The sequence below is a fragment of the Corvus brachyrhynchos genome, unplaced genomic scaffold (genome assembly GCF_000691975.1).
Source record: "Corvus brachyrhynchos isolate BGI_N302 unplaced genomic scaffold, ASM69197v1 scaffold62, whole genome shotgun sequence".
NCBI classification, from domain to species: Eukaryota; Metazoa; Chordata; class Aves; order Passeriformes; family Corvidae; genus Corvus; species Corvus brachyrhynchos.
Window position 1 is genome coordinate 3,001,106 of NW_008236629.1, and position 22,037 is coordinate 3,023,142.

The window sequence follows — 22,037 nt, forward strand, 5'->3', positions numbered from 1 at the left end:
TGCTCATGAGAGACACAGTTCACACCATACACAAGTGGATCTGCAGAAACAGCGATTCTTGGATCAGTCACAGCTATTGCTTTTCAGCTTCGTGGGAGGGGAAAGGAGGACTGGCACAACGAAAAAAGAACCAGAAGTCAAGACTGGGCCTCAGCCTATTTGAAAGAACTCTTACCTGAGCACACAGAGATGAGGGGCTGATTAGTATGAGGCAAAAATGGTATATCCTTCCCTCTGTTTTAGATATTTCTGAGATCATAACTAAGAAAAGAGCATGGCCTTAATGAGAGCTTCTCTGCCTCAAAGTGCCTTGAAACAGGGCTCAAGCAGAACACCAGGGAGCTCATTTTTTTTACTTAAAAAAATAAATTCATAGCCATTAAACTTTGGCCAAGTCTTTCTTACAAAGCAGTGTTAAAAAAAATATTAAAAAAAAGACACAACATTTCTAAATATGAAGGCTAAAGAGAAAAAAAAGAGAAAGCTTTAAATATTAATTTTCAATGTATAATAATGAGTGAAAAGAAACAGGAAACAGGTATATCAAGAAATGTTTGCTATCATTCAGGGGATCCTCAGCTTTATTTTCTCTATTTTTTATGGGTAGCAGCACAACTATGGTAACAGGCACAACTGTTCAACTGATAATGCTGACCAAGTACTACTTTGAAATGGCACAAAATACCCTCCCCACAAAATGAGAACCCCTGCTTTAAAACAGAAGTTCTGAACTTTCTGGAAACACTCAGGGTTGGGTGGGGCTCTGCTCTTCTGGGGTTGAAGACATCCCTGCTCATTGCAGGATTAGAAGCTTTTAAAGGTCCTTTCCAAAAAAAACCATTCTACAATTCCACGATTTTTCAATCAAGGATTATAAAGAAAATAACAAGAAATTGCTGATTTTTTTCTGTATTACCAAGACAACAATTTTATATACAATATAACATTTATGTAGATGTTTTTCTGATAGTGGACTACTTGGCTAGAAAGACAGAAAATAGTTACACTTCCTCTTTTCTAAGCACTTTAAAGTATTCCTTTCATGGAAAAATCTGAGTTTTAATTTTTGCATTTAGAAAACACCTCCGGTATTTCTCAGAAAATCTCTTTTTATTTTATTTAAACATCTGCAATTTACAACCTGAACAACTTCCAAACTCAAAATTTTACCAAAGCACCTATGCTCTTTTTTGAAACCAGCTCTATAATTGTTTTGTGCCACAGCAGACAACTCCAGACAGAGCATTGCAAAGATTTAGTAACTAACAAAGGTGATGAAACATGATGGAACAATGAAATATTATGAGCTTTACCTGGAGAGGAAGGAGCGCTGGAAGACTGCTGGTCTGCGGAAAAGGATGGCCAGGAGCGCTGACAATCTGAGTCAGAGTGAAGATGCACATGAAACAGAGATAGGAGAGGAGAAAAAAAAAAAACAAAAGAAAAATAAAAAAAAAAAAAAAGAGAAAGAAGCTCCAGACAGACAGCTGAGGAGATGCAGACATACCTAAAATTTAGTATGTTCTACCTGACACAAAATTAAAAATACTGTGGAAAATGGTCTGTATGAAACTGTACTAGAGTGCATTCCGTGCTGGCAGAATGTTCAGTCAGCACTGGGGAGGCATCACTGCTTCTCCAAGCCCATTCTTCATGGCACTGTCAATTGCTGCAAGACTTTCCTCCCTACAGGCCAGTCTCTGTTTGCCCCTTTCCTCCAGACTTTCCCTAGGTGTCCAAGCTCCCACGGGTCAGACTTCTCTTGCTCTCGTTCACACTGTTCACAGAGCAGCTCTCTCCTGGTCACATTCCAGTGCTTTCAGCTGGACAGGGCAGCTCTGACACCCACGTTTGAAGCTTCCAAACACACCCCATAAAACGTTTCTGAAGCTGCCCACTTCGATCATTTAAACCAAGTGCCTGCCTCAAGCTGAATTTCTTGGGGAAACGTTTCAGGCAAGCAAGAGGAGTCAGTGATAAGAAATAGTCTCAGCAAAACAGTCTTTACATTATGTTTAGTTCTTTGGAATAGCATTATGCTATTAATAACTTTCATCAAGAACTGCCTGTGAATTCACACATTTGGACAGTGATATTTTTCAGAAGTGGTGCCTTACTTTTATGCAATGAGAAAAACTCATAAAATAAAAATGTATTGGAGTAAAAAAATCAGGAAAATACCCTCATTTTGCAAGTGTTCTCTCAGTGCTACGCACATGTCCTGGTTCCAGCCAGGACAGGGTTAATTTTTACAGTAGCCAGGACAGGCCACGACTCCTGGGTTTTTGCTGAACTGATGATGCCAGGAGAAAGAAAGGAATGAGACAAAGCTGGAAATCTCTGGTTGCACAAAGATACTGGCAGGGAAGCCAGATAAGGGATCCAGGAGTGTGAAGACTGAAATATAAGTGGGCAGCCCAAAAATTTACCGAATGTGGGAAAGCAGCATATGGATATGTTACTAGAGCCTTTCTGAAGGCCAAATTAAAGTTGAATGAATATCCTTTATCTTTGTACTTTCTAGTTTCCTGCTTCTGAGCTTTTGACTTGGCAGCTCCGGTTTTCTGTGTAGGTAATCTTTCACACAGCATGTAAAACAACCCTCTCTCCTCTTTCTTTGAGCTGCTGTGAGAACAGTGTTAGGTAACCTCTCAGGTCCACCGAGCTCAGGCTGCCTGGCTGGGAAATAGAAACTAAATCTATGATGGCTGGTAAAGCTCCTCTGATATTTCCCCAAGATCAAGGAATTTCTTGTTCACATAAAACAGGTGATTTGTTTGGTGGCTCTTGCTGCTCTCCTGATCTTGTTCCACCACGTCCATCCCCAACAGAGGTGCACCTCTTGGAGTTGTGGAAACTGGGAAAATCAAGGATTGATCAGGGGGAGTCAAGGAGATTCAGTTTGGGTTTGTTGTTTTAACACTTTAATTACACCTGTGTTCCATGTGGTTTCCATGTGAAACTGAACCTTGCATTTTCAGTCAATTTAATCCGAGCCTGAGCATCCTTACACTCAATCACTGGAAAGAAGCCTCTGTTGTCTGCAGTGGCTTCAGAGCAGAAAACTTACAGGTGGCTCATAGCACTCTCACTAAATCACAGAGGTCTTTTGCCCAGACCTAACTCTAATCCTACAGTCTTTGGGGAACAGTCAATTGTTAAGAAAGTGCCTAAGCAAGCACATTAGAAACATCACAAGACTGCACGGCTGATTAAGTGATCACAGAATCCAGACAAACAGTAAAATAAATTATTTAATTTATGGGTCCCCATCTGTTCACAAGTATCTACAGCACATTTTTACAGGAACAGACGCATGTACTTCAGAATGCTCAACACTGGGGGGCCAAATCTGAAAGCTTTCTTCCATCTTAATGTAGTTATGTAGAAATTAATTTGCATCATATTCCTAGATAACCACTGAATGAATTACAATTTATTAATAAGAAAATTATCTTTTTCTATTGGTTATATACACCTGAGAAATTTTCCTCAAGTATAAAAAACCATTAGAGGTCATCTACTTATATAAATGAGTGCTCACTTTCCTCTTTGTAATGAGACTGGGTGCAATTGTGATTACAAGTGTGAGAATGTGCATTTTTTGTCTGCCTAGATCTCCTTGGCTGCAAAAGACTTCTTAGAAATTATATGGCACTAGACACACATGAAAAGCACAGCAAACATTACACTGTCATAAGCTGGCATACCATACATAGAATTACTTTCCTCAACTTACCAAGCAATTTTAACATTCCTCTTTGTCCTGTATACTTGTAACAGTTTAGAGAGCAGAACAGATAAAAAAGAAAAAAGATAAGTGTCAGAAGAAATTAGAGGAAAATCCTTTTCCTGAAAGCTATAGAGCTGATTTTTGAAAAGCAGTAGTAGGCTGCAGCCAAACTGTGTTGTCCTTAATCAGCTTAGAAATTTAGTGATAAAAGGTGGGACTTTACAACTCTAAGTATTTTTTCTGTCATTTGATTGTTTTGAAGAAAGGTGTCTGTACTCAAATTCTGAGACACAAACTAAGCTCAGTACTTGTCCACCTTTTAGCAGCTATGTCATTTCTACCACCAGATGCAATTTGCAACCATTCCTCAGCAGAGGCCAATAAAGAGTGGAAGAGCATGAATGATGCACAACAATACAACACAAGCACACCAGAAAAGCACAAAGAAGGTGAGACTTTCTGCTTGAACTAAAATATGCCCAATTCCAGTCCATGTTGCTGTCTTATTTTAAAGCCCATTAAATTTATTCATGTCAGCCAAATTTTTGAAGAGAAAAAACAGAAGTACTTAAAGAATCTATAATCAATAAAACACAACTTAAACTTTGCTCTCGTTGCCAAAATTTGAGCAATACACATTAAAAACTTCCAATAAAAGTACATTTGTAAAAACGCCACATTGTAAATTCAGAGTTATATGGGAAGTTCATTACAGCAAAAGCAAATATAAATAAGCTATTAATCATAAGGTGATTATCAATGTCCTGTCTTCTTTTTCCTCATACTGTACCATTTTGTACAGTGACATTTAATATAGATAGATCCACATTTACCTTAAGTACTTCTGCTTTCAAAACTTGATTCACAGCCTACTCCACTGAGCAGATGGCATGAGCACATGATGGTTTCATGTAGCAGACTAAGTTTGGTGCAGCCAAGGCACACCAATCCTTTTTGGTTCACATACAAGCACAATAGTAACACATCCTGGGTAAATCACACATGGAAAAGCTGACAGCTAACCCCTGTAATTTCAATCAGTTGCAGAACTGGGGAATGTATGCACCAGCCTAAGAGTCACTAGCTCTTCCAGAAGGCAGAAATGAGAAACAATTTAGTTTGTCTGCAGTAAAGCACGCTCATTAAAGCAACGGTTAAACCTCACCCAGACAAGCCAGCAACCCAAGGCAAAAAGCAAAGTATTCTCACTTCAGAATGACAAGAGCTTGTTCTGTCCTTCTCTCCTACAGACACTAGAAAGGACCTGTGTGCAAATCTAATCATAGAACTCATCACAGTTACTGGCATTTCATAATGGAGTTTCTTACCAGAATTTTCAAATGGTTCAAAACTGAATTCAGATTTCCTGTCCTCTGTCACGTGCTCGTAAGTGATGTGTGGTATAGCCAGCATCCTATCTGGAGAAGAAGGCCCATTGTCCTTGTCTAACTTAAATTTCTTCTTTTTAACCTAAAAAAACACATATAAATTAAATTACTCAAACCAAGTCACACTGAGTTGTCTCTTCAGTGATGTCTTCAATAATAATGCAGTCCCCAATGAGCTATAACCAATTAAAAGAGTGCCTGACCAATTATATTTTCACGATCCTACACTGTGTTTCTCATTATATTGCCCCTCCATCCTGCCAAAACTGGCTAATCATTAGATTTCTGCACATTGTCATTTCCAAATCCCTTGCCTGCAGTAAAAAAAAAAATAAATCTGCTAGTTATATAAGCTTATATAAATCAAACTATCCTAGAATATCTTTACCATTTTATGGATGCAATAAATCACACCTTCAGCACAAAGCCAATGGATATATTCCTACTGAACTCAGATGAACCTTGGAGATACAAGGGAAGATTTTTGCACAACATCCTCTCCTGGTGTACTACATAATCTAAAGATTCTGACAAAGGGGATTTTTTGCTGTATTTTAAACAAAGAAATTCTGAACTTACGGAATCCTTTGATACGACAATATTACTGTATCTAGGCACAAGATGGCTTTATCATGAAAGCTTAGAAAATCCCAAAAACAACAGCTGAGAGAAGTAGCAGTTTTGTTGGTTTTCATTTGTTTCATTTTTGGTTTTTTTAACCAATTAAAAGTTACTATTTTAGAAGTGGTGATTTTTTTATTTTTTCCTTTTTTTTACAGTTTTCCAAACAACAACGGTAAGTAACTGACTGATGTGCCTGAGTTAGGTCATTATTACTCTTTTCCAAACCCCTAGATCCATTTAAAAAGTCAAGCTTGGGGAAATGAAGTAGATCAACTTATAGTTTATAACGTTTGTATACTGAAACTGTCGAAACTGAAACGTAAATAAAAATGCAAAACCAAGTAATAATCCGTAAAACAAGCACAACAAATCATCTCTAGATAGTAAAAAAGCTCAATCTAATTAAAAATTTTTAAATTACTATAATGGGAAACATTAGTTACTGATACCATCACCGATTTCTTTGGTTTTGGACTGGGTGACAGCAAATGGTAATTCCGGGCAGGTTTTCGAATGTATATTTTCCATGTAGAAGAGTCTGGGTTTTCTGCAGCATAGCATCTCCATGCAGTCTGGAACAAATGTTTCAAGCAACAGAATAATTAATCAATCAGATTAGTAGCTCACTGTACAGCACAGTAACTTCTAAGTACTATGTCAGTCATTCTTTATTAAATTGTATTCTTGAATTTGCCCTCTGGAAACATAAACTTAGCAGGGTTTAGAGCCCTTATTTAGTAAATAGAAACCACATAGTTAGAACTGGGAAACCACACAGAAAGATCAGTCCTTTCAAGTGCAACTTTTGTTCTCGGTAGCAACAAACAAATAATGAAAGAGAACTCTAGACTGGACTCAAAAAAAGGTTCAAATGTCATGTTCTGCCCCTGTTTCCTACCTGACTTTAAGCATTTTGCCTATTGCATCTTGTGTTACAGGCTCCTACTCAGAAAAAGACAAAAATTATTCTTCCATGCCTCACAAAAATACTATCAGAGATTAAAAAAAGTAATTGCATTGTGGTCAGTAGGACTATATTCATATGAAGAAATGAAATTGAGAGCATAATAGAACGGTACCAGTGGTTAACCAGGAGCCAAAACCCAAACCCAATCCTCCCTCTTGCCAACCACCAATGATTAAAGTCCCATGTTCTAAGACAAAAGGGAGGAAAAGCAGGACTAGGAAACAAGACCAACAAGAAACAAAGCATTCTCTCTTAACTGTGTAAATATATCAGAATTAATTAATAACGAGTGTCCAAATTAAAAAGGCAGATCCTCACTTACTACATGAAGAAAGGACACACTTATACACAAACAGAATCTAAAGCAGGGAAGGCCAGAAAACCCTAGATGAAAGAAACAAAGCAAGGCTGAGTGAGAGAGGAAAACAGACAGCAGTTGGAAAGTAAAGGATCAGACAATCACCATATAAATCCCTCCATGATTAACAGAATAGTGGAAGAAACAAATGGCCTCTAAAAGAAACCAAGAAGGAGCACAGGGAAAGAAAATCACTCATCTGAGCCATTCCCTTGTCTTGTACCTATTTTGTGAACATCTTGGTTTAAGAGCAATCTTTTTATCAATTATTTGTAGAGCACTTACTACACTGGGATTTCAGAAGCCTGAGACTACTAGGAAATAATAGTCACAACCATTAGGAACAGGTACTCAGCGACTCCTTGTCTATCCTCCACTCCTCCTTATCATTTCAGGTGGAGCCAAGCACAGCATTCTGGACATGCAGTCTCAGGCTTCCCAATAATTTGGTGTTCATTTCCCAAAAGAATCAGTGGGAACAGTAAAAACACCCATTCTTTACAAAACCATACCATATGAGTCTCAAGATTTTTACCTAATCTCTGGCTATAACCAGGGTCTTTTTCACATTAACTCTGGGACTGTTCAGTTTCAAGCATAAACTTTACAGTTAGCTACTGTTTCCATAAAGATCCTGACCTGGAAATCCACATTCACTCATGAAGCTAGAGAAGTAAGTCATACAAGAATGCAAAAATGATATGGTGTACATCAAGTTTCCTTTTAAATTTGATCTCTGTGCTTCTAAAGCTACGTACAGATACTGAGTAGAGGGAGGAAAAGCTGGAAAAACCTGGAATCAAACAATGTTAATACTTCGCCAGGGTACTGTGCTGGCTCCAATGAAGTAAAGGATAAAATCCCCTTGACCATACTGATACTGAACTGCAACTGCATTTATAACAGCGGGATTGATATTTTCCTGCCTGTTAGATATCCTACACGAAAAGAATGATTTCACAGAACGCCAGTGGTTCCCAGTCACCGATTCTAGAGCTGAAATGCACAAATGAGATTTTCCTATTTAAGATTCTGATTTATTTCTCTTAAATTTGAGATTAAGAATTTAGTTGTCCCAACTGAAGCATATTTGACATAGGTCTTTACAATGTATTTTTTAAAAGCACAATTCTACATAAAGCCTCCTCTTTGTTTTTTTCATTACTGCAAGCATAACTTTTCACAACATTTTCCCTGGGTAAATTGCTTAACGATTACAGGATAACTTTCAGTTTTGATTTTAACCAGCTGAATTAAACAGTTTACACTGATTTAGGAGTGTACTTTCTGCTCATCAGCTTACATTAAGGACTGGATTTCCAAAACTTGCATCTGTAACTCCTGTACAATTTTTAATGGGAATCAGGAAGGGAAAAACTGCCAACAGCTTGGGAAGAAAACAAACCCCAGCATAAATGGAAAGAAATGACAGTATGCAATATGCAAGAACTCAGTACCTGTATGAGTGAGGCAGCAGCTGGAATTTGACGGTTGAAATGCTTCTGTCTTTGTTTCTGTTGTACCTTTAGGGCAAAGCCTGAACCAAGAATTCCCTGTGGAAAAAAAGAAAGCAAGCACACCTTTTTTTTTCCCCCCTCTAGAGTGGAGGGAAAGAACCGCACATAAAATTGCCAAATTATGTTGTATTAATAAAATTCTATTCAGCATCATAAACCTCAACTAATTATTTAGAGGAAATGACTTAATACAGTGAAATTTTTAGTCCCAGTTATTATTACTTTCTGCAGCAATCTGTGAATGCTATCATGCCCTGATGCAAAGCCTACTGGACACACATCTGAAAGAGGAAACAGAAATTATATTTCATACCCTCTAAAAGTCTCACAAATGCTTGTGTAGGGGAACAATAGAATAGGGGAAAAAAATCAACCTGATGGGCTAAACATTTTTATGACAAATAAAGCTTTGGCAGGGCATGAGGTAAGTCAATAGACCTTTTAACTGTGGTATGGTAATTTCTATTTCCATATGTTAATCCATGGTGGGAGTGAGGAAAGAGAACAAAGAAGAGAAGAAGGCATATTTTAAAATGGTCAGCTGAGCTGAACACAAAGCCAGCTAATTCACTCTCAGGACAAGGGACATGGACTAATGGCACTGGATGGTGTGAAACTCAAACTAGACTTCCAGTGTATTATAGCTGTGAAATCCAAATTTAAGTAAGGAGTAAGCCATTTATGTGGTCATTTGCACAGCTACAGACATATTTAACACAAGTCTTAGTAAAAGGCAAAAAATGAAGTATTTTATAAATCAGCTTACATGATTACACTTACTCAAGGAAAGCATAAATTTTTTTCTACATATAGTAGAAGGCATCAGAGCAGCCAGGGATCTTGGCTCAACTTCTAAGAACTGTATTAATCATCAAATATTTTGAAAGGAACATGAAATGCCCTTCCTATTATGTTCATTTAGTAAAGATCAAAGAGGCGATGATGCTCAAACACCACATATTTGGGAAATGAGGGATCACTGCCTGATCCAGAACCCACACCAGTTGTGTTTAGCCACTACAATTACTTTTGGCTGTGATCTCAGCCAGATCCTCTTACTTAAAACGCCAACAAGACAGCCTGCAATAGAGCTTCAAACCTTGAATTCCCCCTTGGGCCAACTCACAGGAACAACTTCATTCAGTAAAGAAAATCCCACTAATAAAGGGGTGATTGTTGTTGTTCTACTTCAACAAAGATTAGGGAAATCTGACAGGTAAACATAAAGCATGGCTGTGAAGGTACGGCTGCTGCACAATCATTTATGAAACAGTTTTGCTGGCATTCAAGTCTGATTAAGAAAACCACCAAAACGACACCTCAGTCTTCAGTCAAAAAAGTAGTTTTTGGCATTTTCTATATGGATCATTTCACTTACCGGATTTCTCTTCTAAAATAAAAGTGGGAGAGATTAGAACAAGAAGGGGGAAACATATGCTTTAAAGGAAAACTGATGCTGAACAGCTTAAAAAAACAACATCTAACTATCCTCCTCTGCAAAAGGTTATGTACCTTTAAAGTAGGCAACTAATTTTAAAAGGTCACTGGATTTTTAGTAGCTACTATTTCAGGCTGTGAAGAATTTTTTTGATGATACTGACATAAAAGTATTCTTATCTCTTCTGTACTATCCCCACCACTTCTCTGTTACAACTACACAAACATCTGCTAACACAACTGCTTGTGTCACTGATCTGAATAAATAAATAAATAAATGTTTCAGGTAGCACACACATTTGAACAGCACAATTCAGGTGCACTGCTAAATTTGTGAAAAACATACCCTCAACTATCCTTGGCACTGAGTATTTGGGTTTTCAAACCACAGTCCAAGTCTTGCTGATTTTGAATTTACCCTTGGTACTCAAGTGCCTTGTCCCTTGTTTGAAAGCACTTGGAAACCTGTTTTCAGTGCAAACAAAGTGCCACAACAGCTTTAAATAAGTCAGGTCTAGGTGACGTTTGAAAACGGGACTTTGGCCATGGACAGATATTAATTTTGCGAAGAACTGCATCAGTATTCCCGGCTGCTGATTGGTGTCTTCCTGCCAGTGAAACCTTTTCAGAAGCTTTTCTAGAAGAAGAATGTGCCTGAGAATTCTCCAGTTCACCTTGGACCTAATCAGTTCAGTAAACTATGAGTGAATGCCTTAAAAAAAACAAAAGATTGCTAAATCACTGAGTCCAGAAGTAACTAGCAATCATTTTCTTCACACTTCTGAGAGAGGCAGAAAAAAGTACTTGGAATTAAACATCTCTTTCTCAAATACAAATCTTTCTCAAATCTAGTGTTGCATACTAAAACCAACTCACATTTACTTAGCTACTTCTAGAAGCTCTTTTGTTTCTACAAGCTTCATAAATCCCAGCTACAATACAGAAGTTTAATACAAAGCTTACATAACACCAGATTACATGAAAGGTTAAAGAATCAATAACAAAAGTTCTCCCTCATGACTAATGAATCAACATCGAATTGTCGCAGAAGTACAAGATAACCTACCGCAGGCAGTGCAAAAAATGAGATTGCAAACACTGAAAAACAAGATGCAATTGTCTTTCCTATCCAGGTCTGTGGCACTTTATCTCCATAGCCAATAGTTGTAACAGTCACCTGCAAAGAGAAATACAGAGGGCATTACAGCAAGTAATGGCACTTTGGGGTTGTTGTTCTCTCTCTTCCTTTTTTATTTATTTCAAAGAAGCATTAGCTGCATCCCCAACTCTCCCACTGTCAGCCCGTGTGACACTAAGGAAGGTAATTCTTCCCTCCAGGTTTGCTTCCCCACCTAATACTGGATGGAAAAACATACAGGAAATCGAATTACAACAAAATAAGTGTTTAAAATCTTGCAAGTAAAACCATTCATTTAAGTCTTCATGGCTGAGGCAACTGTGCAGCATATGAAGTTACTGGGACAGGGGTTGCCTGCCCACACCACACACTTTCCTTAGGGAAAGGCTGCCAACAGTTCTGAACTGGTGATTTTGTTTATGGGCAGGAGCTGTTTGCTGAGAATGTAACAGGGCTGTTGCATGGAAAGAGCACACACATACTCTAACCAGGCACTGTGACTGGCATGAAGCGTTCTAGAGATAACGCTGGTATAAATAGCAAGAGGAGCTGAAAATTTTCCACGTAGCAAAGACCCTGAAAACAGCCTAATGAATCACCAATTCATATAAAACACTGAGAGCAGGAACAGATAATTTAAAGCACACATGCAGGAAACATCTGTTGAGTTTGCCTCTCAGAACCCTGAAGTAAAGATTACTACCACAGTGATGTAGCATAACAAGGCTTAATAAGTCATTATTTGCATGAGCTCGAGGAAAGAACGCATTTGTTTGAAGCAGAAGGATACATCTGGCATCTGAGAGCAATTTAAATTCACCTATGTCACCAGCTATTTCTGAATTTGTAAATTAGAGAGATTTTTATCTGTGACTTTGAGGAAGGCTAACCAAATCAGAGCATGGGAAACCACATAGAGCTCTCAAGCAGCTGAAGCACAGCTCAGTTGTTGGCTGTTCAGACTTTCTTCTGACATTATGGGCTTCAGCTGCCTGGGACACAGATGCTGGTCCCACAGTCACACACACACAGGCCACCCCCACCATGTCCTGAACTGTCCACCCTCTAAGCAAAGTCATTACATGCCAGTCAGACACACAACCAAAGGGGCAGCTTGAGGTGGTGATGCTTATGGCAAGTTTCTTTCTGGTTGCTGATACTCAAAACATCCAAGTAGTTTTTAATTTTTAATATAAGTTTTTAAAATGTGGCCTTTTTCCAAAACTGTTTCAAACCCTACAGAAGCATTCGAAGGGTTTGTTAACTACCCAAGTGCCTTGGCCTGTATTCCTGAAATTGTTAATAAATTCAGGTCCTTAATGCAGGACCTGATCAGGGATGGAAGGGTGATGTTATCTCCTTACCTACATAGGAGTGTGGCTTAAAAAAAAAAAATCCTAAAGCCTAATTACAATTTCACTTTCAAAAATATGGAATAAAAAAGGAAATATCATTATGAGAAAAGTTATGGCCTCCAGTACCTTTTTACAGCAAAGATTATGAGAGAAAATAAAGGTTTATGCCTCTGTTTTTGAAAAATGTATAAATCCTTGTAAGTGAAAAATGTTATCAAGTATTTTGTGTTACAGGCTTAAAATCATGTTGAAATACACACAGTAACTGGAAATGTGAAAAGAAATAGGTGCTTCTGAGCTGACCAAAGTATAACCAAACAAGAATCCATATACATCAAAGTATTTGTCTCCCCTTTCCCACCACATCCCTGCCCATTCTTTCTGAATTGGTTTACACAAATCATCAGTAACACAGAAAAAGTATTTCCTGTGATGTTTTTTTAGGGGGTTTTTTAAATAAAACATTTTGGATATTGAGTTGCAAATCAAAGTGTGCATTTAAGTTAACTTTTTCCTCTGCCCACATAACTCTAAACCATCTACAAATGCATTGTATTCTGAAATTACATTTTCTTTTTCCCCCAAAATATATGTTGAAACCTTACATGCCAAGTTTCTGCCCTAAATAATTCTTTACAGACAGATTATAATTCCCTAAAGAGCACAATACTAATTTTACAGCTGTAAAACAGGATATTACAATGGAAATACTGACTCAACTTCTACTATAGCATAGTAACATGTTGGCATAATGAAATTAAATTGATACAAGAGTTCACACATTAAATTTCATTGAAAAGCAGCCTGTAAAACAATTGCTTTAATTAGGAACAAAATCATATTCATCCATTGACTATTTTAGAACTTTGATCTGATGAATGTCACCACAGACTTTGGTATTAAGACTAATGTCGTTCCTATTAAATATGCATCAAAAGTCTGAAGGGGAGGAATATGAAGCAAAAACCCACACAGAAAGAAGAAATAGTAGTGTTCATCAGCACTGAGTACGAAAAGGATTTTATTTTAGGTTATATCGGGCTAAAGTGTGCACAGGAATCTAATCAGGTAAGTAAGGATGATCTGTCCATAAAATCCTGTGTACCTTGGAAAATTTGCATAGTTCAACAGCTGCAAAATACAAGGATCCCTAGATGTAACAATACCTACATCTGTACTTCACAAGTAACAGTTTTAAAACGTTATTTCACATCTACCCCACAAGACTTCACTGAACGAGAACAAAATATAGTTGGAACTACTCACAGAATTAAAGCTCAGAGATGAGAAGGCAGCTGCAAAACTAAGAGATGCCTTGCAAAAAGCATTTAAAAATATCTTCATCTTTCAACCCCTCCTCCAACAACTCCTAAGATAATCAACTCACCCACAAAAACCCAAACACATAATCCCCAAAAGCAGAATTAAAAAAAAGGATGTAACAGGTCTATAGTCGGTATACGTGACTTGTAAACCACATAGAAACTAACAACGACATGTCACCTTCTGTCAAACATTGAAGTCAGCTCTTAACAGCTTTTTTAATTGAGAAGAGGGAGGAAAAAGGGTTCTGAATAACACAAGATCTGCAAGATCACTTTTCATGAAGCTGTTTTTTAAGATTTATGTGCAACTCTTTTATAGATTGTCAGACTACTTTTAATTTAGCAAGTTTTATGCATGTGCGGTTTTGAATGGTATTTCCTGTAGTTTTTTAGCAAAGTTTTCCCTCAGCTTTGATTTTCAATTTACATTTTGCACATACTGATGGGCTTTGCTAAATAGGACATGGTTTTATGTATGCTTAGGAGTCAGCAAACTTGTAAATGTTTTGTTGCGTTTGGTCCTTAGTGAAAAAGCCTGTCTTCTAAGCTGCAATAATTAAAGTAACAGGAAATCCTTAAGTAAAGCTGTTATTTGTAGAAAACTGCTTGATTCAATTCAAAGCAAAAGGCACAGAGAAATATCCGTGCATGGCTATATTCAATAATTGCTTTTGGAAAGAGCATTCATGATCAAAGAGACTGTTAGCAAAGTTTTCCTGAAGCATGTTTGTTTCAATGTTAAGGTTGGAAATCGTGTATTCAGTGCATATCAAAAGAAGAGCTCCTCTCAGTTGCTCTGAGATGAGATTGAAATGAATGCTGAAGGGAGAGAGGAAGGGGAAGACAAAACCAACAACAACAAAAGCCCACAAACAAACACTAAAACCCACAGAATCCCCAGACAGAGAGCAGGTAATGCTTTCTGAAGGTGGTCATCTCCAACAGATTCGATGAGAATATTTACCACATTTTTTTAAGCATCTTTTAAAAAATATGTATTTTTTATGAATTCTTGGTTTTATTGGTCCTGAATCTACATTAGGTCTTTAAAACTGTCAGTCTGGATATGAAGACAACATAAGCAGACTAATTTTGAATACTGGCACTGGGAAACTGAAAGATTCATCACATTACATTTATTTTACTTGCTAACACTAAAGCTGTTTTTGAAAGACGTACAGATATCCTGCCACTGGCAGAATTGATACAACTTGCACTGCATTCAAAACCAGCAATAATACAGACAACTTCTTTATTATGCCATAAGGTAACCTTAGGTTTCTTCAAGAAGCCCATAACTAATGGCAAATAGCGACAGTCCAGAGTTCTCAAGGAAATTCAAATAAAGCCCAGGAGGCCAATTTACATATGAAAACGGAAAAGCAATATAGACTTATAAATAACAACAATGACAATGAAGAACATTTAATTACAAGTTATGCACCCTAGGGGTGAGCATACAGTCAGCAAAGCACAGCAATATGAAAGTACCCAACTCCAGATGCAGTTTAGCTGTGGTAACACAGAGCTTATATACGGTTTCCTTCAGCTATATTACATATTCTGTTAGCGCTGCCCAAAGAACTTGTTTAGCAGTGTACACATACACTGAGATAACAAAAAAGTGTAGTGCTGGAGAGTGAGCAAAGGGGTGTGAAAACACTGCCAAGGACTTTTTGAAGCATTCTCTGCTATGTCAGGTAAGTACACTTTCAGAGAAGTGAGATCACTTATTGATGATGGTGCCTGAGACAGGAGCTGTGAATTACCCTCTTCTGCAGGTTCAGCTCAAAACAGGTTTTCATTGACCAGAATTTGTGGTGTTTATGTGATTCAGAAAATTCTGGCTAAACATAACTGAAACTTTTGAGACCTATACCAGAATTTGTGGTGTTTATGTGATTCAGAAAATTCTGGCTAAACATAACTGAAACTTTTGAGACCTATCACTTGAGAAGGTTTTTGTGTGAGTTTGAGATCTTTATTAGGAAGAATCCTTGTGACCTCACAGCTATTCATGGAATCATAGAACGGTTTGGGTTGGAAGGAACCTTAAAGACCACCTAGTTCCAACCCCTGGAGATGGGCAGGAACTCCCTCCACTAGACCAGGCTGCTCAGAGCCCCATCCAACCTGGCCTTGAACACTGCCAGGGATGGGGCATCCACAGCTTCTATGGGCTAACCTCTTCTCTGTCCTAACTTCTCTGTCCTAACTTTACAGGGCTTTTTCCTAGTAGAAAGCATGAAGAATATTATACTATCAAGACATCAGAAATGGATGGACCTGAATCCATCTCAGCTTTGTTCTGTAAAAGCTTTTTAGCAGCTAGTAGGAGTGTATTAGAAGCAGAACATGACACCTAATTCTGCTTTTAATAATAAAGAAATTACATTATGTGTTCATTGAATGCAGTCTCACACTTCATATGGCATGCTGTAACACAATAGAAGCTATAACAGAGAAAAAATATCATCATAATTAAATGTATTGATTAAATAAGTTTATTGTAATTAGGAAGACAAAATAACTGACACGCCTATTAACTGAACAATAATTCCCTGAAAGGAGAATATTTCAATATCCTGACAGATCCTGTTGCTTCTATGGGAGGTTTTACTGTATTTTCAGTAAGCCAATCTGGTCTGTCACATACTCAATTTTTAATGGCAACACCAATGACAGCATGTGTTTTTAAATGCAGCTACATCTGCCACTGTTAATTACTGAGTCATCTGACCACTGTAGTGGAAAATAAAAATGCCATAATGACATGAAAGCATTGAAAAAGCTACTTGACAGAAAGCCACTTGCTTGTGCTACACAGTAAGTCTTCTGGTCCTAAGAAAGCCTGTATTTAATCATGGCAGACAGCAAGAAGAAAGAATTCTGCAGCAGATCACAGCAGCAAAACAATACAACAAAACAAAACCTGTTGTATTCAAAAAGGGCTACATATGCATTTCAGCACCAGCAGACCTGCAATAGATTTGCTCATCAATAGATCTTTCCTTCCTGAAACAGCAAGTGGTAGTTTGTGAAGAGAAGACTGTATAAGCACACACAGGTAGATGTTTATTAAAAATATTTCTTAATAAATGTTCTTAAATACGTGTATGTATTTTATTAGTGAAATGGGAGGTGTTAGTCCTATCATTCTTAAACAGAAGACTTACTAGTTGTCTTATTTTTAACAAAAAAAAGAGAAAAACAATGCCTTTAGATTTAAAAATCTCTAGAAGATCAGATTTTGAAAGTGCAAGTATGTTATCAGTGATGCCCATGCATTTCAAAGATCTGCAGCACTTACTGATGACAGTTTGTTTGATTAAGCTAATAGAATTAAAGCAGATAAAAAGTACAAATGCTTGAATGCTTATGATAAGGAAAAATATCTTCCAAAAAGTACCTTTCTTTGAACTGCCATAGGAAAAGGAAACAGGAACGATTACAGATGGGAAATGCCAGAACAAAACAGCCAACCTAGTACTTGTCTATCATGTGAGAATGAAAGAGGGAATAGTCAGTAGCAGAAGCATCAAAATTAAAATGTTTACAAAAATACAATCCCAGAAGAGATGCTACATTAGTAAGTACATATAATAAACAGAGAGACAACTGTCACTAGCAATACAAAGAAGGGAGAACTTTACTAGAACTAAAGATAACATCTACACCACAGTTGTGGTAGCACCTTAGGAAAAGCTGAGAAATCTCTAAACAAGATGGTGTGTTGACACAGCACAGACAAATGCTGTGTGAAGACACTATGTGGCTCCCAAAGCAATATAAGCACCTCAGAAGAGTCTTGTGCCCAGATTTCCTAAATGTCTGAGATCCTTCTTGCTCCAGAATTAGTCCATTCTGAATAAACTGGGAATTACTGTCACAGCCCAAATTGCAAAACATAGTTAACTGTTTCAAGGAAAAAAACCCAACCCAACAAAAACATGGACAAAGAAACACTAAACACAACACTACCCCCCCACAAAAAAAAAAAACCAAACAAACAAAACAACTTAGCCCTGATTTAGCAAGACTCTTACCACCTTAGACAGTTGAACACTATCATGGAAAAAGGTAGCAAGAAGTAATCACTGTACCAGTAAGGAAGACAGGATAAATAAATGGAACACGTGTTTCTACATTTTTTTATATGTAATTTGCTCTCTTTAGATCACATAAGACTGTAAACACCAAATAAAACTACTGATCTTTTATAGTATTTTTGTACTGTCACAGAATTACAAAACCAGAAAGTGTATTGAAGCAGTAAGAAGCCACTTCAAAATGCTGTTCTTACTCCATGCTTGCTTGAATTTTATTCCACATTGGACAGTGTTAACATATGAAATTGCTATACTTACTACTCCCCACCACAGGGCATCTGCATAGCTGCCAAATTCTGTTTCTCCAGAATCATTTACAGCATCTTTTTCAGCCAGGTACACAAAATAAGAGGAAAAAATCAGGCCCAAAAATCCAATGTACAGTGTAGTTATCAGTTCCTGCAAAGAGAGTCAAAATAATGGCATTATGGTCTCATTGAGATACCTAAATTGACTAACACCGATGGGTTATTAAGGATAACTGGAAGAGGAGAATGCAACTTCAGCAAATAATACACACTGACACTGAGTGTTGGCTGTGCAAATCAACAAAAATCCATTGAGCTCCCTGGTGACAAAATTTATAGTGCTGATGGCTTGGTCCAGCACTCACAATGCCAGCACCGAGTCAAAACAACCTCTTCAGTTGCACACAGGACTCATTAACCTTCTGGCCACCAAAAAGTAGTTGGGTAACTTTTTCAAACAGTGCCAAATCCAAAAACAACCCTGGAATTTAGGTACATATTTTAGGAAATATTCAGACTAGTTTTCAGAAGTCTCATTTTCTGTTGTTAAGTCCAACTACAAGTCAAAATTTGCCAAAGTGGCAGCGAATATAAGGCAGAACAACCACTCTTTGTTAAAATAAATGACTACCTGCCTCCACACTAAATGTAAGTGACATCAGCAGCATGGCTGCATGCATGCTGTTATGAATATAAAGGCTTTGGCATCAGCTGTGCCATTCCAACTGCTCAAACTCACCTGTCTGTGAATGAACACCACTGATCCCAGCAGCCTCCAGGTACCGCCCTGACGGTCCACATGCAGCATCCGTAAAATCTGCAGGAAACGGATGCCCCTGGAACACCATTTTCAAATTAATGAGAGACTAAAGACACAAGAGAAGAAACAGAGGTGGAGAAGGGAAGTCTGGTCCAAAGGACCATGTTAAGAGACACATAGTATTTTATGTTAGACTTAGCAGCCTGTGTCTTTTCACTCCGTTCGCCCATCTTTCTTCTTGTTTGTTATGAAGACAGCCTGGGGATATTGTCCAAGGGAAGGACTGACCTTTGTACACATGGCTAGTAAGGATAACCAAAGGATTCAGGAATTTTGGACACAAACTGTAAATGCTCCAGGAATTTTTCATCAACTCATATTTGACCTGCTCACCAGGATGGGAAACAAAATACAGAACCAGCTAACTAAGATCTGATTTCCTTATTTTTGAGGAATTTCATAGGCAATTTGAACCAGACAGTCAAATAATATTTTAAAATATTCTTTTTATGGGAGTCACTGCAATCCTAGAGCATGGCTGCAGCCAGTGTGAAGAGCAAAGCACACTGCCACATATTCATCCAAGAAAACCAAGTAGTGTGACCTTCCTGAGCACAAGGTGGATTCAGTCCATCAGGAATTCACAACCACAGACGTTTTATGAAAAGGCAGCTTGAAGATATCAGATATGAAGCATCAAAGTGTTGCTATAAAACCAAGCTAAGAAACTAAACCAGGACTTGGGTAGAACCCACCTAGTTGGGGAAAGGCGGAAGGAGAAAGAGCTTCTCTGTCCCCACTAGCCAAAAAACCACTACAATAAAATTTTATTTCCCCTCCACTTCATAGGATCACCCACACAACTGGTGATCTGCTCAATTACATGACACTGGACAGTGACTCATTTTCTCCTGCAAGAGTTGAAATAGGAGGTAAATTAAAATAAAAAAAGAAGAAACCCCACCTTGCTCAGACAGCACTACTTCCTTTTATTGCATATAATTACCTGATAGCCGAGGTTGCAAAGACTTGACCTTTAGAGCCCACACAAAGAACTATCATGGAAGCAACAACTACAATTAAATCTGGAAAATAAAAGCCAATTGAAGAAAATTAGTTAGCAGCATCTTGCAATACTTCTGCAAGACTACTAGAACCAAAGACAAATATTACTTTAACATTCTGAACAGTCACTCCTAATTGAAAGTTTTGTTTATATATCAAGAGATGTCTATTGTGGCATGTGAAGAAAATTTCATCATGTGATGGAATGGTTTTACTGGGGTGGGTCCAAGCTGGCCACAGTCTAAACAAATGAGGAGTTACCATCAAGCAGCCTGGAATCCTTATTAGCTATAACCCAGGAGGAATTTCAGCAGTTTCCATCTGTTCTCTCTTATCCAATTCTTATTTTCTCTTCTGTGCTTAGACAGGATTTTAATTGACAGATTTTGAGGTTTATTTCATATATAAGAAAATTAACTTACTATCACTTTATCTGTCCAGGTCTAAAAGGGAGAGAAAAATGGAATTAGTGTATGAGTCTAATTTAGTTTAAGTCAGTCAGAACTGTACTCTGAATCTACATGCCTCAGGCCTAGTAAATTTTGGAACGGAACTCTGTATTTTGGAGAATTAAATAGTTCTTGATCCATATCTGAGAAAGCGGAACTTTGTTTTGCTTTTCAGACTGAATTAATTTGGATGATGTTTCAGAACACTTAGTGTTCTAGGACTTGAGAGAAATGGATCATGGCCAGAGTGCAAAGATGCAGTCAAAGTCTTTTTGTAGCTGCAGTCACACCTGAAATACAGTTGCTATTTTTATACATATATATATATGGATGGATGCACAGAGGAGCTAAACCAAACTATTTTGTAATTGTAAAAATACTCAGGTACAAAATTTTGTAATGTACATTCAGCAAAACTGTAGATAGTTTATGAAAACCTGTGTTCTGTACTCAACAATAATGTTTCTGAGGAGTGGGAAAATCTATGTCACAGAACAAGAGTTACTATTCTTCCATAACAATACTCCTCTTCCAAAATCAGGTTTATTTAGTCCATTTATATTTCAAGTACTTAAGTACAGGGCAAGGGTCTTTACACAGTTCTCTCAATACTGGCTAACAAAATACAGATTGATTTTGGATTATGTTTCTTTTGGTGAAACTGTTAAATGAATGACAAGAATCCTAAAAAAACAGTGATTAGTGACATATATGGAATATTTGGATGTAATTTCCAAGAACTCTGAAGTCATTTTAGGAAGCCAGTTGAATCCCAAGGGAATTCAGGTGTCCAGCTCCAAATGCATCACTGAAAACCATATTTTAATTCGACTGAAACACAAAGCAACTACAGTGCATCTATTGCACTCTACCACACAGTACACAGCTCAATTAGAGTGCAAAATAAACTCATAATAAACTATTCAAATGGCTGCTGAGGGGAGAAAAAAAAAAAGCTGTTCAGTGTCTTTAAAAAAATATAATTGTAGAACTTGTACAGTGTCTGGGATCCTCAGGTCACAGGAGACAGGACAGTCAAGACTTACTCCTGGCAAAGCTTATGATCACTTGTGAAAAAAAACCCAGGCTGCTCTTCTGGAAAAACAAACCAAGCTACATTTGTTCTCAAGTGACAGCGCCATGAATTCCTGAAAGGAAATTCAGATCTACATTCACGTTAATGACAAGAGCTCTCGCTCTAACTTGGCTTCAAGTGCTGCAAAAGTCCAACTTCTAAAAACTTTTAGGACAAGTTTTACTTATTGTTTACATCAACTTTGCAAGCTTGCATACTCACCAATGATTGAAATAGGCTTCCTAGCAAAACGAAGCCTTCCCCATATTCCAACGTATTTACTGCGGCACCCTGCTGACCACAGCCGAACCACATACTCTGTTCCAAAGAATACCACTAATACAATTTCCTAAAAGAAACACACAGGGAACGAGGTTAATTCTCTACTCTGTGTATGTCTTTCATCTCTTTTCAGAATGTATTAGAATGTGATAAATAAAATGTAAAATTAGGACGGTGACAAATACATCAACTATACCAAAAATGAAC

At 37.6% G+C, this 22,037-nt stretch overlaps 1 protein-coding gene across 1 annotated transcript in view; it reads right to left on the reverse strand.

Annotated features, from left to right (window-relative positions):
• The window catches only part of KCNQ1 (potassium voltage-gated channel subfamily Q member 1), a 295,756-nt gene that overhangs the window by 235,265 nt on the left and 38,454 nt on the right, over positions 1–22,037 (reverse strand). Inside the window, exons 3-12 of the mRNA XM_017726569.1 lie at positions 21,771–21,897; positions 19,966–20,044; positions 18,939–19,035; positions 18,210–18,350; positions 11,091–11,201; positions 8,528–8,623; positions 6,195–6,317; positions 5,062–5,203; positions 3,740–3,766; positions 1,314–1,379 (exon numbers count right to left, since the gene is read on the reverse strand). Of these exons, the coding sequence (XP_017582058.1) occupies positions 1,314–1,379; positions 3,740–3,766; positions 5,062–5,203; positions 6,195–6,317; positions 8,528–8,623; positions 11,091–11,201; positions 18,210–18,350; positions 18,939–19,035; positions 19,966–20,044; positions 21,771–21,897 (1,009 nt within the window). The remainder of the gene's footprint in view (positions 1–1,313; positions 1,380–3,739; positions 3,767–5,061; positions 5,204–6,194; positions 6,318–8,527; positions 8,624–11,090; positions 11,202–18,209; positions 18,351–18,938; positions 19,036–19,965; positions 20,045–21,770; positions 21,898–22,037) is intronic.